General features: G+C 41.6%; 1 protein-coding gene across 1 annotated transcript in view; it reads right to left on the bottom strand.

Annotated features, from left to right (window-relative positions):
• Window positions 1–16059, bottom strand: part of LOC124250221 (uncharacterized) — a 31323-nt gene continuing 15264 nt past the window's right edge. The window contains exons 3-5 of the mRNA XM_046682051.1: window positions 9942–10169; window positions 4076–4289; window positions 1–876 (exon numbers count right to left, since the gene is read on the bottom strand). Of these exons, the coding sequence (XP_046538007.1) occupies window positions 698–876; window positions 4076–4289; window positions 9942–10169 (621 nt within the window). The 3' untranslated portion in view covers window positions 1–697. The remainder of the gene's footprint in view (window positions 877–4075; window positions 4290–9941; window positions 10170–16059) is intronic.

The raw sequence follows: 16059 nt of genomic DNA, 5'->3' as shown, positions 1-16059 counted from the left end.
TTGGCTTGAGGCTGGACTTCCTCAAGCAAAGAAAAAAAAGAGGAAGATTGGCAATGGATGTCAGCTCAGGGCAAATCTTCCTCACCCCAAAAAATAAATAAAATCTTATCTTTTATGAAAAGATAGTGACAACAGGATGTTTTTTTGTTTGCCTGTTTCATTTTTAAAACACCCTTTTGTGACACAATTATAAAGTTGATAATCTCAGTATTATGTACCTCACTAAAAAAAATGCACAAATAACAATAAAAACGAACGATAAACCAAAGCCTTTCTCTATTGCATGAAATCTAAAAGATTAGGGTCCCCTAAACTGGGTAACTTGTAAACCTTTACAGCCATAATAGGCTAAGAACTGATTCCCTGAAGCATCAGAAGGAGAGAGTGATTCTGTTTTATTCTGAAAATTCTCAGAAGTAATAATGCACATTTTCTCCTGGGCCAGAGGTAGGCACTCTCCCCTGCTGAGCACATCACATCTATTGCAGCGACTTCTGGAAATTAGACCGTTGAGTTTGGAAACTTCACTTGTTTAATTTATATATAAAGGCCCCAAGCTTCGATGTAGCTTTCGTGTATAATTGCTAACTTGCCAACACTCACGAAATTCTATTTCAGCCTAACTTCATTCCTAGCTCCTTTCTGCCCTGCAGGGAGAAGAGTCACCCTCTGGGGGGGGCAGTCGTGTCGCCCCCAGTCACTTGAAAATTGTCGTGAGGAGTCCATTCTGTTTAAAGTCTTCAACCACCTGTTTAGAGTGTCTTATTTTGGCAGCCAAAGCTTCCAAGATGTCGCTCTGATCCACAGCTGTCGCGATCTTGCCAATGAATTCTTCCAAAGACTCCAGGCCCTGGAGCCCAAGATTCACCCCAGATCCTGCCAGATGTGCACATGTAAATGTACCAGAAGGGGGGACATAGAGAAAAGAAAAGGAAAAAGAAGTAATGACTACAAAGCCCTCAGCACAGTGCCAGGCACGAAGCCAGCTATTATTACTGAACGTTGTATCATGAACTGTTAGCTATTATCATTGTTGTTATGGGTGATTAGAACCGGACTGTAAGAACTTTAAAATTCAACCATGAAGCACAACTCTGACTTTAGATCAGACTTTAAAGCATATGCATAATTCTACAAAGCTTTTTCGGAGCATGCTAACATACATCACTATGTCAAACACATAGTGGTGGGTAATATTAGCCCCACTCTACAGAAGAGATAACTGAGGCTCAGTTTAGCAAATACAGCAGAGATCTGGCAAATGATAGAGCAGAGACCACTCCCAATTCTCTCAGTTCTGAAGGCAGTATTGTTTTCTGAATCACCTGAGTGTCCTGTCGCCCAGGTTTTGCACAGGAAATCTGAACTTGTCAACCGAATGAATTGTGTTGATTTGCACTTGTGGAATCTCCCAGCAGATCTGTGGTGAATTCTTTTAGAAAGTAACGAACACCACACTCTCCCTAACATCCCTAGCACGGCCTCTCACTCTCACCCACAGCTTCTGCATAAAGCCTTGTCTTCAGTAGGCACCTTGATCAGAGCGAGCTATTTAAAATGCACATCTAAACAGCCACTCCCCAACATGAAAATCTTTTCCTGAGGCTATAAAATATATTCGTGGTGGCCATGGTGGCTTCTGGATTAGAGAACATTCCAGAGTAGTAGCAGTGAGTAATGAGAGGCGGGCCTTCTCTGTGTATACTTTGAAACGCATAATTTGTGCATGAATTATGCATTTTAAAAAAATAATTTTTAACTAAACGCATGAATAAATATATAAATAAGTCATTTGCTGGGCTCCCCCATTCCAGACCTTTACTACCACAATGGTATTGAGTTCAAGTTCTACAGCCCAATCTTTTGTGAATGGTCCAAGCCCCACTGGAAATTGGAGGTGAAATAAAGGTTCAAGTGCAGTTCTGTCAGACTCTAGGACCCTGACATCTTCGCCTCCCTCCTTACCTCACACACACACACACACATACACACACACAGCAGTGAAGAATAGACCCCGCTCACTCTGAACCTTTTTTTTTGAGGAAGGTTAGCCCTGAGCTAACATCCACCACCAATCCTTTTCTTTTTGCTGAGGAAGACTGCCCCTGAGCTAACATCCATGCCCATCTTCCTCTACTTTATATGTGGGACGCCTGCCGCAGCATGGCTTGCCAAGCACTGCGTAGGTCCAAGCCCAGAATCCGAACCGACAAACCTGGCTGTCAAAGCGGAGTGCGAAGTTAACTGCTGTGCCACTGGGTTGGCCCCAAAAGCAGAACTTTTTATTTTATTTAGGTAAATAAATATATAAGGACAAAGAGGGCGGGAGAGAAGATTACAGAAAGAACATTTTGGAATCTGGAAAGCAAAAGAAGCATATGTGGTGTAATTTCTTGGAGAAGGTTTGGCTCAAGCAGCAGAACACCCAACTTAATAGAGGTTTAAACACGTGAGGTTTATTTCTCTCATATGAATATGGAATTGGGGAGTAAAGACTAGGCATGAGAGTTCCATAAAGTTGTCAGGGACCTGGCCTCTTTGTAGCTTTCTTCAATTCCCTGTATGTGACCCTCATCTCACGGTCCAAGATGGCTGCTTGAGCTCTGTGTATCACATCCATTTTCCAGCTGGCAGTAAGGAGGAAAGGTGGATGAGACAGGCATGCACCTCACTTTAAAGACACTTCTCTTTTAGGTTTTTATCCCATGTCTTTCATCCAAGATATCATTCTCTTTTAAAGATAGATATTATCCAGGTTTAGTAAGCTATTTTAATACCTATCTTTATGATTAACCAGAGCTTAGGGAATCAACATTTATTACACAAATGCTGTACTTGAAATTTCCTCAGCTTTGGAGTCAGAAACACCTAGCACTGTGCTAAGCACTTATTAGGAATGCTGGCTCTGGGATTTCCAGTGGGGCTTGGGTAAGCATCTTAACTCTGACCTTCATTTCTTCCATTGAAAACATAAGGATGATCTATTTCCTTCCTCTTTCAAGCTCCAAATCTCCTTTTTTTAATGTTCTCCTAATCTTCTCATCTTTGCCCTTCTCTTTGTCCCTGATCCCTTTTACATCTCTAATCACCGCTCAAAATAGCCCTACAATCCAGCTGGAGGCAGCATAAGTGGATGCTTAATGCCGGTGTGCCAGTCTGGCTCTGCCACTAGCTGGGTAATTGAATTAGACCTCAGTTTCCACATCCGGAGAATGGGGGTAATGTTAATGCCTGCCTCTTGGGGGTGAGTAAAGATTACATGAAATAATGCCTGCGAAGTGCTTAGAGCAGAGGCTTCAGCATAGTAAATATAAACTAACTGGGAACAAATAATATTATATTGCAGGCATTGTGCTAAAAGCCTTATGTGGATTATTTAATTATCACAAAAACTCTACGAAATCAATGCTGTTATTTTCTCCATTTTGCCAGTGAGGTAGTGAAAGGCAAGTAACTTCCCCAATTTAATCTCAGATCACAAGTAGTGGGACCTGGGTTTGAACCCAGGCCATCTGCCCCCACAGTTACTGTCCCATCCCCTACTCTCCAGCACCAACCTGAATCAGCTGTTATGCTAAAGGCAGTTAACTCAGTTATTGACCTTTCTTCAGGTTTTTGGATCAACTTAAAACCATTAAGAAATTACTGTGTTCGTTTTCTGTGCCAAGCAAAGAAAAATCTCTACCAGTTTAAAGAAACGGAAAATAACAAACAATATTATTCAGCTCTTACTAAGCGCTTTAAATGCAAGAACTCATTGAATCTCACAACATCCTATGAGAAGTATACCATTCATGGCCCCATTACATGGTTGTGAAAATAGAGGCTGAGGGGGTTAAATATTTAGTAGCAGGTGGCAGAGGGCTGGTGCCCTAACTCATACCATGATGTCACGTGCCTCTGAAAACATGGTCCCTGCCCTTAAGGAATTTAGAACCTGCCCAGGAAGATAGACAGCCCCTTGACCCTGCTTGTGCTACTCATGTCCCTGCTCCCTCGCACCTCCCCGCCCACTTCCACGCTCAGGGGAACATTCTAAACAAATACTCAGAGCCCGCCCTGTACAGCCGCTCACCCGTGTCAAAGTTGAGCACTCGAGCTGCCTCTCCCTCCACAGTGACTACCCTGCCTATGCCCTGGATGTAGGCAGCTGTGGCCCGCCGGTGGGACAGCGTGATCTCAAACAGCCTTCTGCTGCACTGCACCCGGGACATGGCGGCGTCCCTCACGCGGGGCTCGATGTCCATCTTGTAGGCGTTGAACGCTTGGTGGAAGATGGTCTTCATGACCTACAAGGAGGGGGCCAGAGACGTGAGAACCTGGCTCTCCGCTTCCGGAAACCCATCATACAGACTGACCAAAACACTTTCTGAGCACGATTTCAACAACAAACCAGGAAACACAATTGCTGCTGGTGGAGGATGGGCATGATGATGACGCAGTCACTTAAAATTTCGTTTGTAAAGGGTTAATAATAAAGAAAATGCTTAGGTAGAATCTATATTTGGTTCTTAAAGAAACTGAAACAAAAATTATAACTATTTTCATGAACCCCTACCTGAAATTTAGCATTTCCCTCCAGTGTGAATGGAGTCACAGGACTACCCATGACTTTGTCTCCAATAAAAACCATGGATATTTTTCAAACGATGTTAAGGTTGTTGCAGAAATCTCAAAGCACTGTTTATGCTTATCACTTCTTTGAAATTAACTGTCACCTCATCTTATTTCATGAATTATTAAAGAAGCACAGATATTCTAATATCACAAATTTTTTGAAAATATTTTGATAACTGTATTTCAATTCTATCAGTTTTCTTCGTCAACCCATGTATTTTATTTTATGCATTTAAAAACATAATCCTGAGACGGGGTCTATAAAATTCATCAGACTGCCAAAGTGCTCCATGGTGCAAAAGAGATTAAGATTTTATGTAAATTTTATGTAAATAAAATTGTTTCTAAGTGTCCTTCCTATGAAGAAACAATGCTATGAAGCATAGGCTGCTTTTTCTGTCCTCATTCTTGAGATGATCTGAGACAGAGAGGGTAAGCAACTTTCCAAAGATCACACAACGAGTGGCAGAACTTGTCTTTGAAATAGGCCCCAACTCTTAATTATAATGTTAAGCTCCCTCTAAAGATATGGTCCCTGCCCTTAAGGAATTTATCATCTGCTGAGAAAGAAAGATTTGTTCTGCCTGCCTTACTGCCTCCTGCACACAATTCTACTTCCTTCCCTACTCCCACCCGGAGGGAAGTTTCTGTATTTGCTATCACATCGCAAAAAAAAAAATAAAGGTGGATGGATTTTCATTGAATTCAAGTAGCATATGGTTTAATCTGTCTAAGACTGTCTTTGGCAGACCTTAGCTGAAAAGGACACCTAAATTAACTTTTCTTGTGTATGGATTAATTTGGCCCAGAATTTTAAAGATTTTATGGATTAGCTGGGAGATATGCTGCATATACCCATTAAATTTTGAGGTGACCAATTTGAGAAATTTTCTCCTATAGTCACCTATAGACATTATTTTAGGGGGGAAAAAGTCACCTACAGCCAATAAAGAACACATCTCTATTTCATAGCACCAAAAGTTAAAGCAAGAAGAAAAAAAAGAGGAATTTGAGGATAATCTGAAAATGAATTTTATCAGGGATGCTAGCAAGTAAAAGGGATTTCCGAGGTGAAGAATTTCCTCTGGTGAATTAGGATTCATGCTGGTGCAGACTCTGGGATACCCACCAATAGCCATTCCCCTCCTCCTTGCTAAAGAAACCCTGAGTTTATCTGGCAGCAATGTGCACTGCCCCAAGAATTAAACCCCTATTGTCCAAGTGAATCAAGGCAACCCATTCTCTCTGCTAGTGATTGGTCAATGGGTAAGTGTGTAACCTAGATTTGGCCAGTGAGATGTTGGGGACGTCTTCTGGGACTTTCTGGGAAGATTTTCCTTCCTGAAAAGAGAGAAGCTTTGGAAAAGAAAGCTTGCGTTCTACTTGGAACTCTGTACTATCAAGACATGGTGCTTAGAATTGAGGCTGCCATCTTGGGAGCATGATGGAGATGTTGCTGACATACTAAAGCTAGCAGGACAGATAAATAGAAGAGAATCTCGGTCTTGGATGACATTGAGTCACAGTAATAAATCAGTGTCCTTCTGGTTGGGGCCACTTTGATATGACTACACAATTTCTTGCAGTCAAGTGCACCCTCGCAAGGTATGCATGCTCACTCCCTTGGTGTAAACCAAGATGGCCTGGAGAAATGGTCTTTTAATGCATATAGTTTGTCTCTCCAGATCAACAGCGAAACATCCCACATGCTAGACGTGGGTTTCAACTGACCTTGGAAGAGCACTTTCTAAACAGCAGGCATGCCAGGGTCGAACACAGCACATTTCAGTAGGATATGGTCAAATGGAACCAGTTCTTAGCCTCTGACATCATTGATGCTCCAGATCTCTTTCAATTGTCTGGAGTAACCAAGGTCTGATTTGTAGTGGTCATCAATAAGTCAAGGCTGTTTCTCCTATTATAGTCTTCCTTGTGATCAACTTTAAGCAGTGTACCAGGATGAAGAGCAGAGGGATGGGACTGAAATCCTAGACATGGCCTATGTTGGCCTACATGATCTGGCTCCTCCTTGCTTGCCCCTCTCCAAATGCAGCTGCTGCCACTCGACCCTTTCTCTTTGCCCTGTGACCACAGTGGTTTATGGCCACCTAAATGCCTTCATACATGCTGTTCTCTCTGACAAAATTGCCCCCTGTTCCTCCTGGCCCTACTTAAGACCTGAGCCTTGTCCCTCATGGCTCAGCACAAATATAGGTTCCTCAAGGAAGCCTTCCCAGCCCTCCAGAACTTTCGTTATAGCTCATTTAACATCCTATATGTCTCCTTGTGGCACTTACTTTTAGTTAAAAACATTATAAGTGAGTTAGTCATTTAACATCTTTTTCACCCAATAGAATGTTGGTGACATTAGGCAGGGACAATGTCTTAGTCATCACTGTATCCCTAGAGCTTGACATAGAGCCTGGCACATAGTAGGTACTCAGTTAATACATGCCAAGTAAATGGCTGCTCTCCAAAGAGAAGTTAAAATGGTGCAGGCACTGCGTCACCAAGAATACTCTCAGATGCCATTAATGAGTCGCAGCTAGAAGCTGCTTATATAGTTAGGACAAAACTCTCTCTCATGACCAGGACACCTGACTTAGAGTGGGTTCAGTGCTGGTAATTTAAGGACCCAGGTTCTTCTTATCTTTTAATTCTGCTGTTCTCTTCAGGGCACTGGCTTATCTTCTTGCGCTGGCTCCATTTATAGTTCCACGATTGCTGCCACAGTTCCAAAGTGAGGAGATAATATCCAGAGGCAGAAAAAATGGAAGTCCCTTTCTACTGCTCCTGTTCAAGAACGAAGGAAATCTCCCAGAGCAACCCTCATTGGTCAGAAGTGTGCCACACACCCATCCTTGAACTGATCATTAACAAGGGGCATGGCATTCTGATTACCATGTTAGAACAAACGAGATTCACCCTGAGGAAAGTGAAGGGCCAAGTGCCATCTGTCTTCTGTCCCATGAACGCAATCATGACTGTTTTAGTAAGGAAGAAGCTGGGTGTGTGTGGATGTGTGGCGCTGGTGCTCGGAATGAGGAGGAGAGTTTGACAGGCATCCAAGAATGCCTGCCACCCACCCTCAGTGTGCAGGAAATTCATTAGAAGAAATGTTGGCATCAAAAATATAGCATGCAGCCACGGGAGAAAAGTGTAATTCTGAAGAAAAAAATCATGATATGAAAATGTTCAATAATGAATTCAGCACCTAAAAAACACCCACCCTTTAAACATTTCTTCCCCCTTAATAGTAACTTCTATTTCACCCCCACCCATCATTAATATCTTTTTGATTAAGCTGACTGATAGTCAACTGTAGTGAACATCTAACGTGATAACACAAATGCAATCGATGTAAGTTGATTACAAAGCGGAATTGCAAATAGTTCCAAAAGTGTGGGCTTTTATAAAATCGATGTGGGTGATTTCAGACAACCACTTCAACTGCAGGCAAAGGAACTCACAGAAGTACACCAGTTAACAATTCAGTTGGATAGAGGATGATGGGAGGCACTTAAAAAGTATATTTGGATGAAAGGGCTGGAAAAAGGGCACTGTTAAAAGATTCATGAAGTTCTTGAATGTTGTTTTTGCAGATGAGACTTTCTTTATGTTCCTAACGTGCAAGTCAATTGTGAAGGGCAAGGTCTATAACACTATCAAATAATTTTGCAGGAAAAATGAACCATCCCCTTCAAAAATAAATGAACATTTGATTCACTTTTTATTCTAAGATTCAGCAAAGCTGCTATTATGGCCCACATCTGAATACATAGCACATAAAAGAAACTTATTCTCACAACTTATAGCTACAGTTTTCCCTCCATTTATAACACAATTTTGGTTACCTTGTAATGAAGCTTAAGGCCTTACTTTAAGAGAGCAGATGATCTTGAGATAATAAGGACCTCCAGTATGTTAAAATGATGATTATAAAATTCTCTAGAAACATGGATAATTCTTTATGATATGATGCTAAGTAGAAAAAAATGGGACACCAAAGACTACACATGATAATTGTAACCATGTAAAAATATTTATGTATTTGGATAAGAATTGAAGGAAAAATAAAAGTGTGTGCATATGGGGGAACTAAGGCTAATTCCCTTCCTCTCTTTTCCTTTTATTTCCCAAATATATTTTATTCCAATAATTTTTTGTTAACTAAACAATAAGCCCAGAAAAACAATCCAATATGTTTTTGAACTATTTAGAGTCATAGCAATGCTGTGTGTTGATTAAGGACATCTCCGACTTAATGCTCACAGGGTATGAAAGGCAGTCTTTAAGATCGCCCCCAGTGATCCCCATCTCCTGGTATTCATGCCCATGTGTAATATCCACCCCTTGAATGTGGACTTGATTGATCAACTCTCTTCTAATGAATCCAATATGGCAGAAGAAATGGGATGTCACTCCAAGATTAGGTCATAAAAAGACTACAGCTTCTATCTTGGGTGTTCAGCCTCTCTCCCTCTTGCTCACTCATGCTGAGGGTTGCCATCCTCCATGTTATAAGCTGCCTTACAGAGAGGCCCATGTGCAAAGATCTGGTATCTCCTGCCAAGAGTCACATGAGCGAGTTTCAAAACAGATTCACACCCACATACACACACACACAATGGCCCCAGTTAAGCTTTGAGATGACTGCAGCCTTGTGAGAGACCCTGAGCCAGAGGTAACCAGCTAAACCACACCTGAATTCCTGACCCACAGACATGGTGACATCATAAATGTTGTTGTAAGGCACTAACTTAGGGGTTATTTGTTACACAGCAATAGATCATTAATAATGAAAGTTTACATTCATATCTCAGGAATTTGTCATTTAAGAATATGACAATTTACCTGATTTACAAATATTGTGAATAGAAACATTTTTTAAAAATCTCTGGGTTAGGGGCTGGCCCCGTGGCCGAGTGGTTAAGTTCGCGCACTCCACTGCAGGTGGCCCAGTGTTTCGTTGGTTCGAATCCTGGGCGCAGACATGGCACTGCTCATCAAACCATGCTGAGGCAGCATCCCACATGCCACAACTAGAAGGACCCACGACGAAGAATGTACAACTATGTACTGGGGGGCTTTGGGGAGAAAAAGGAAAAAATAAAATCTTTAAATAAAAAAAAAACTCTGGGTTAGAGTTACAGAACTGCTTTTAAGAAATCGATAAAAGCTGTTTACATATTTGTATATAGAGCAGTATTGATGACAATCTTTATTCGAAAATAAAAGTACACAAAGTGAAATTCAAAGTACTATAGAGTTTCTTAGCTAATAAAAAACAAGTGCTTCCCTACCCCCATTCTCCCCGTACTTACTGAGGAGCTGACAGTATGACGGAGAAATCTAACAACTTTGGAATCAGAAGCTGGACATGCCAAAGCGATATATCGATGGCGGAAGGTTCCGTAGATTTTCAGGTGGAAACCTGGCTGTTTGACTGCCTGATGCGAGATTGGGGATTCCTTTGTTGCAGAAGTGAACTCGATCCCATAAGCAGAGAGATCGAGGTAGAGGTTGTGGGCTCGGATTTCTGGTGTGGGCACCTGGGGAAGGAAAAGCAGGTTGGAGAGACTGTGGAGAAAAAGAATTATAATGACAGTGCTTTCTGGTTGATTCTGACCGCAGGTCCCACCTCTTAATACCATCACATCAGGCATTAGGATTTCAACATATGAATTTGGGCGGGAGGACACAAACATTCAGACCATAGCAAGGACTATTTTCTCAGTTCTCCCAAGGGTGATACACAGCTGGTACCATTTTGGATGCATACAAGAGAAGTTAATTCATTTCAAACATAGAGGTGGAAGGCCTTGATTCTCTCAGAGAAAACATTTGAGAAAGGTTGGATAGAGGATATCAAAGATGAACAAGGCTCCCTGCACACAGCTCTCAGTTAAGGAGGTAAAATAACTGTTTCCCCAATTGACTGAGAATAAATTTTTAAAAAGTTGATAGAGCAGGTGTTGCAAATTTAAATGCCAACCCAGGTCAACCTAAATGAGTATTAGTTACTGTCTGGGAGTAGCTCTAGCTTAAGCAAGGGGATAAAAAGGAAATGGATGACCAAGCTCATGTTGGGAAGAAAGTAGGGGTAGTGGGGTCTGTTGATAACTGGGGAGCTGATACTCTAAGGAGCAGCTGCTCCTCTGTTTGAGCTGACTGTTGTCATATGGCAAAAGGCCTGGTGTTGTAATATTTTCCAGTTATTTTGAAGATGTCCTAACTGTATACCCAACAGAGAGCATACAGTTAAGGAAGTAACCAAACTGTTTTCCCAATTTGACTGAGAGCAGAAAGGAACAAGTAAACATTGATTGAGGTCCCTTGTGAAACTGAGTTTTTACCCCACTGGTGCAACATCAGTCACTCCCACCTAGCATGACTGAGTATTGCCATTGTGGTCAGCCATGGAGTATCTAAGACAAAACCAAAAGCCAGTGCCTGGGTCCTACCTTTGAAGTTTCTAATATACATGATATGATCTTTGGTAAGAAGCAGGCATTGGTATTTCTTAAAATAATCTAAATTGAAGTATATATATAGAAAATTCACATATATATGGAAAATTCACAAATCATATATGTACAGCATCTTGAATTGTCCCAAAGTGAACATACCACCATAATCACAATTCAGGTTAAAACACAAACAAACATAATCAGCATTCTAGAAGAGCCACTTGGGGCATTAGCAGCTTTTAGAAGCTCCCTTGGTGACTGTCAGCTGCAGCCGGGATTGAGAACTATTGCTTTAGGGACTGGAACATGTAGTATCTTCCCATCTCCACTGCTTAGAATATTACCTAGAAAATAGTAAGTGCTCAAAAAAGGTTCAGGGAGTGAATGAGTGGATGGTTATAAATACACATAAAGTAATATTACCAGTGGTTGGGTAATAATCAATGACTCCCATATTCCTTGAATATAACCTAATTATTTTAATCCTTGTTTAAAATGTTAAAATTGTTAATAATCGTGTTCCTGTTAAAATTGAACAGATTGCCTTTCTTGTTCAAATTATACCAATTACTGTGTCTCTTCCTATTTTTTTTTTTTATCATCTGTGAGTGTATGTTTAACCCACCAGTTAGCAATCTGTGATAACTTTTTCCACCTAAGTAATTAATAAACTGAGGAGTTTCCCTCTCTGAATTATTGTAGGCTATTTTTGAAAAAAGTGATCTTTTAGTGGTAGTGCCAGATCGAATCTGGGATGCGAGCAACACAATCCTTCATAAACAGATAAATCAGTGAGTGGAATTTCTATGACTCACACCATCTCATGTGCTACTCCAGTGCTTCTCAGACTCTGAGGAGCACATTTACCCAAAGGGTTTATTAAAGCACAGATTGCTAGGCCTTACCCTCCACAGTATCTGATTCTGGGGTGCTGAGGTGGGCCCTGAGAATTGGCATCTCAACTAGTTCCGGTAGTGCTAATGCTGCTTGTCTAGGCAGCAGACTTTGGTAACCACTGAACTAGCCCAGAGTTTCTCAACCTCAGCACTGTTGACCCTGGGGCCTGGATAATCCTTTATTAGGGATGGGGTCAGTGATGTTCTGTGCATCACAGGATGCATAGTAGAAATCCCTGGCCTCTACCCACTAGATGCCAACAACACACTCTCCTCCAAGTGTGATGCCCAAAAACGTCTCCAGGCATTGCCAAATGTCCCCGGGGTACAATCATCCCTGGTCAAGAACCACTTCTCTATAGCATTTTCTTCTACTGTTTGACTTTCGGATTTAATTGCTAATATGTATTTCCACCCAGGGCTGCAGAGATGAAGTTTTAATAAGAAAGCTAATATGTATTTATTAAATCTTTAATAGGTATCATGCACTGACCAAGCCTTTTGCATATGTTATCCAACCTAAACTTTGAAGTAGACACTAGTACTGGTGATATTTTACAGTGGAAGGAACTGAGACACATTGCAGTAAGGTAAACCATATGAAGTAGTCACTATGCATTAAGAACTGATCAGACTATGTTTAAAGGCCTATGGGGAAGGCATTATTATCCTTATTTTAAGGTGAGTAAACTGAAGCTTTGATAAGTTGAAGAAATTATCTGGGCTGCACATCCAGCAAAGGGTGGAGCCAGTCTGGTTCTAGAACCTTCTCTCCACCCTTGGATACTTTTTTTGTTCTGCCTTATTCACTTTAGGGAGAAAATGGATGAGGACAAGCTGAATATAATCATTAACAAGGATTTGGTTTTGTTTTAGATTTCAATCACCCATGTTATCCCTGAGTCTCTTTAAACTTGATAAAAGAGAGTGTCAGTTAAAACACTAGTCTGCAGAAAAATATTCATTTGTTGGAAAGAATTATTGCAGTCCAATTTCTAGAGAGACTCCCTTTTTTTTTTAGACAAATCAACATTCATACAATATTATTAACGAAAGTCCAAAGTTTATTCACATTTACTCAAATTTCCCCTATTTCCTTTCTATCTTGTGATCCCATCCAGGACACCACAGTACATTTAGTCTTCATGTCTCCTTAGGTCATCCAGACTGCGACAGTTTCTTAGGCTTTCCTTGTTTTTGATGACCTTGACTGTTCTGAGGAGCGCTGATCAGGTATTTTGTAGAATGTCCCTCAATTGAGATTTCTCTGATATTGTTCTCATGATTAGTCTGTGGCTGTGAGCATTTGGGAAAATGACCACAGAGATAAAGTCTTGTTCTCATCACATCATATCAAGGGTGTCACCATGACTTATCACTGTTGATGTTGACCTTGACCGCCTTGCTGCAGTCGCGTTTATCAGGTTTCTCCCCTATAGAGTTACTGTCTCCTCTTCTCTTTCCACAGTGTCCTCTCTAGAAGGAAGTCACTGTATGCAGCCCACACCTAAGGAGTGGGAGTTTTAATTCCTCCTCCTTGAGGGTGGAGTATCTAAGGACACGATCTGGAATCACTCTAGATATTTATCAGCATACTTTTGGTACAATTCCGTGAACATAATAAAGGCTTATTAAATGTGTTTGAGTGAAAGAATAAGGAAACATCATTACGGCTTGCATCTTCCTCCACTTGCTCATTTCTCCTGAACCAACAGTACATAGGAGACTTTTTTCTCTGAATCCTGGATGCCTTGTGAGGGGCAGAAACCAGACTAAGTTGTCTTTGTGGGGTACAGTCTGACAAATTGAAAATATGGGGTCTGTCAGCATTTTTTAATTTGTATGTTTTTTGGCATCTCAACCCAAATTTGACCATTACTCAACTTTCTGGCTTTGAAATTGTACTATAGTTATATAAGATATTGCCATAGGGGAAACTGGGTGAAGGCTACATGGCGGGAAAGCAGGGTTGCAATCAAGCGAAAAAATGTCTAAAAAGACTCCTTACGGGGGTGATAACGAAAAAAAGTTGAGAAACACTGTTGCTGCATGCTATTTGGTATGTACTAAGAGAGCCTCTCTGCGAGTCTGGGTAGAAGACTGCTGAAACAAAGGTTTCCAAGGAATGTCAGAGGTCTGGTCCTGTTTGCCCACTTGGGAAGGCAGGAAACTGAGACCGAGAAAAATATGATTTGTCCTGAGCCATTCGGTGAACTTGAGGCAGGCTCAGTACAAGAACTGGCAGCTTCCAAGACCAAGACTAGTTCTCCTTCCAGTTTACCCTCAGCTTCAAAGAAGCACTTATCGAATGGCTGTTATGCATCTGCTTTCTTGATCGCACTCTCATTTAGTCTCTACGACATTCATTAGAAGTACAGAGGCACTAGCCCAAGTTGGCGGAAAGAAGCAACAGATTCCTTCACAGATCAGAGCACGTGGCCAACTTCCGATGGACTTCAAGCCCCACGACTTACCAAAAATTTGTTAAATGTTTAAGTGGGTTTCGAACACAAAGGCAGTCCTGAAGAGTTTGAGGTATGCACTGACTTGCTTCGAGAGACATTTTTATAGAAGTGCCCATAAAGGAGCAATCTTCTTTAAACTCTGAAATTACGCAGACCGGAATTTTAACAAGCAGTTACGCTTGATGGAAACCTATCACACTGATGTGATTACCACTGATCTTTGGAAGTTCTAAGTATGCATTTACAGGATCTGCTTACTAGAATAAGGATAATCATTGAGAATAACTAATTACATTTTTTATTTGTCATATTAGAACTGCTGTGCTAATATACTCAGTGAGCGACCGAGAAAGTAAATATCCTTTTTTTTTTTTTTTGCCAATGTACAAATCATGCAATAAAGCAAACAGACATATAAAGGCAGAGGGAGAATAACAGAATTAAGCAAATATAGAGAATTTTAACTGAGTGGTACCTTATGACTAATATGCAGCATGTTCAATTAAATTAAATACAAGTGCAGGAAGCCCTGGTCATGCCTTAATAATATCAGAATGGCACAAAGGCAATTATTTGGGCTTATGTGTGGATCCAAGGTTGGCAATCTATAGTCTGCAGGTCAAATCTGGCAGCTGCCTGTTTTTGTCAAAAAAAAATTTTTTTTTACTGGAATACAGTCCTGTCCAGCCCATTTATGTCCATATAGCCTGTGGCTGTTTCAGTACTACAACTCTCTTTCGGAAGGAGATAGTAGCTTCTCTTGCTTGAGAAAGATAATTTAACCAGACCCTTTGTGATCTGAGGATTTAAAAAGGAAAAGCCGCTCAATTCCTGAGTGTGGATCACTGAGAAAAAAAGAGGGGTGGGGTCCAACTTGAAGGAGCTGGGTGTTAGAACCCGTTAGGCTCCAGGGGATGGCGGGCCCCCTGGTTGGTGATACTGACTGGGGACTGCCGGAATTGAGCACCAAGAACTGCAACCCTGGGTGTGCTCAGAGCAGCTTAGTGCTGAAGGAGTGGGCGTGCCCTCCCTGAAGGAGACCCCGCAGGGGTGGTCTGTCAGTCTCGCTCTCTGTGGCAGCTGAGAATGCCCTTCCATCTGCCTGGCTCTGCACACATCGTGGGCTGTGGCAACTTCCTGGGCCAACAAGAAACAGGAAGACATGCTGCTCACACCCCAGTTCTCCCTCTGCTTGGGGTTGTATCAGTTTAGCACATCACTTTCTGTTGCAGTGATAAAGCTAGAAACAGAGTCTGTTTCCTGTAAAATGAGTGAAGCTCAGAGAGCTCAGCCTTGTGGTCAAACACATGCGATCGTGAAGGCCACCTCTCCTCCTCCTGAGGCCCAGCGGGGAGGAAAAGGAAGCTCCCTAGTAAAAGAGGAGAGTTAAGGCTCTTGCAGTTCCAGACAGAGAATGGTGCAGCTGGGAAAAGAGGAGAAAGGGCTGAGCTGCTCCGACAGCTTGGATGCTTCTCTCTGAGGTGTTTTCCAATACCAACCAACTCTCCAACACCAAGTGGTGCCCAATAATTCAATTCAATTCTGATATACCCAGAGTTCACACAGACCCTACAGCTCAAGGGCTCGGTCCCACAAGACCGCTCCCACTCC

The sequence above is a fragment of the Equus quagga genome, chromosome 13 (genome assembly GCF_021613505.1).
Source record: "Equus quagga isolate Etosha38 chromosome 13, UCLA_HA_Equagga_1.0, whole genome shotgun sequence".
Lineage (NCBI taxonomy): Eukaryota > Metazoa > Chordata > Mammalia > Perissodactyla > Equidae > Equus > Equus quagga.
Note: the sequence above shows the minus strand (reverse complement) of the source record. Positions and strands in the feature narration are given on the sequence as shown.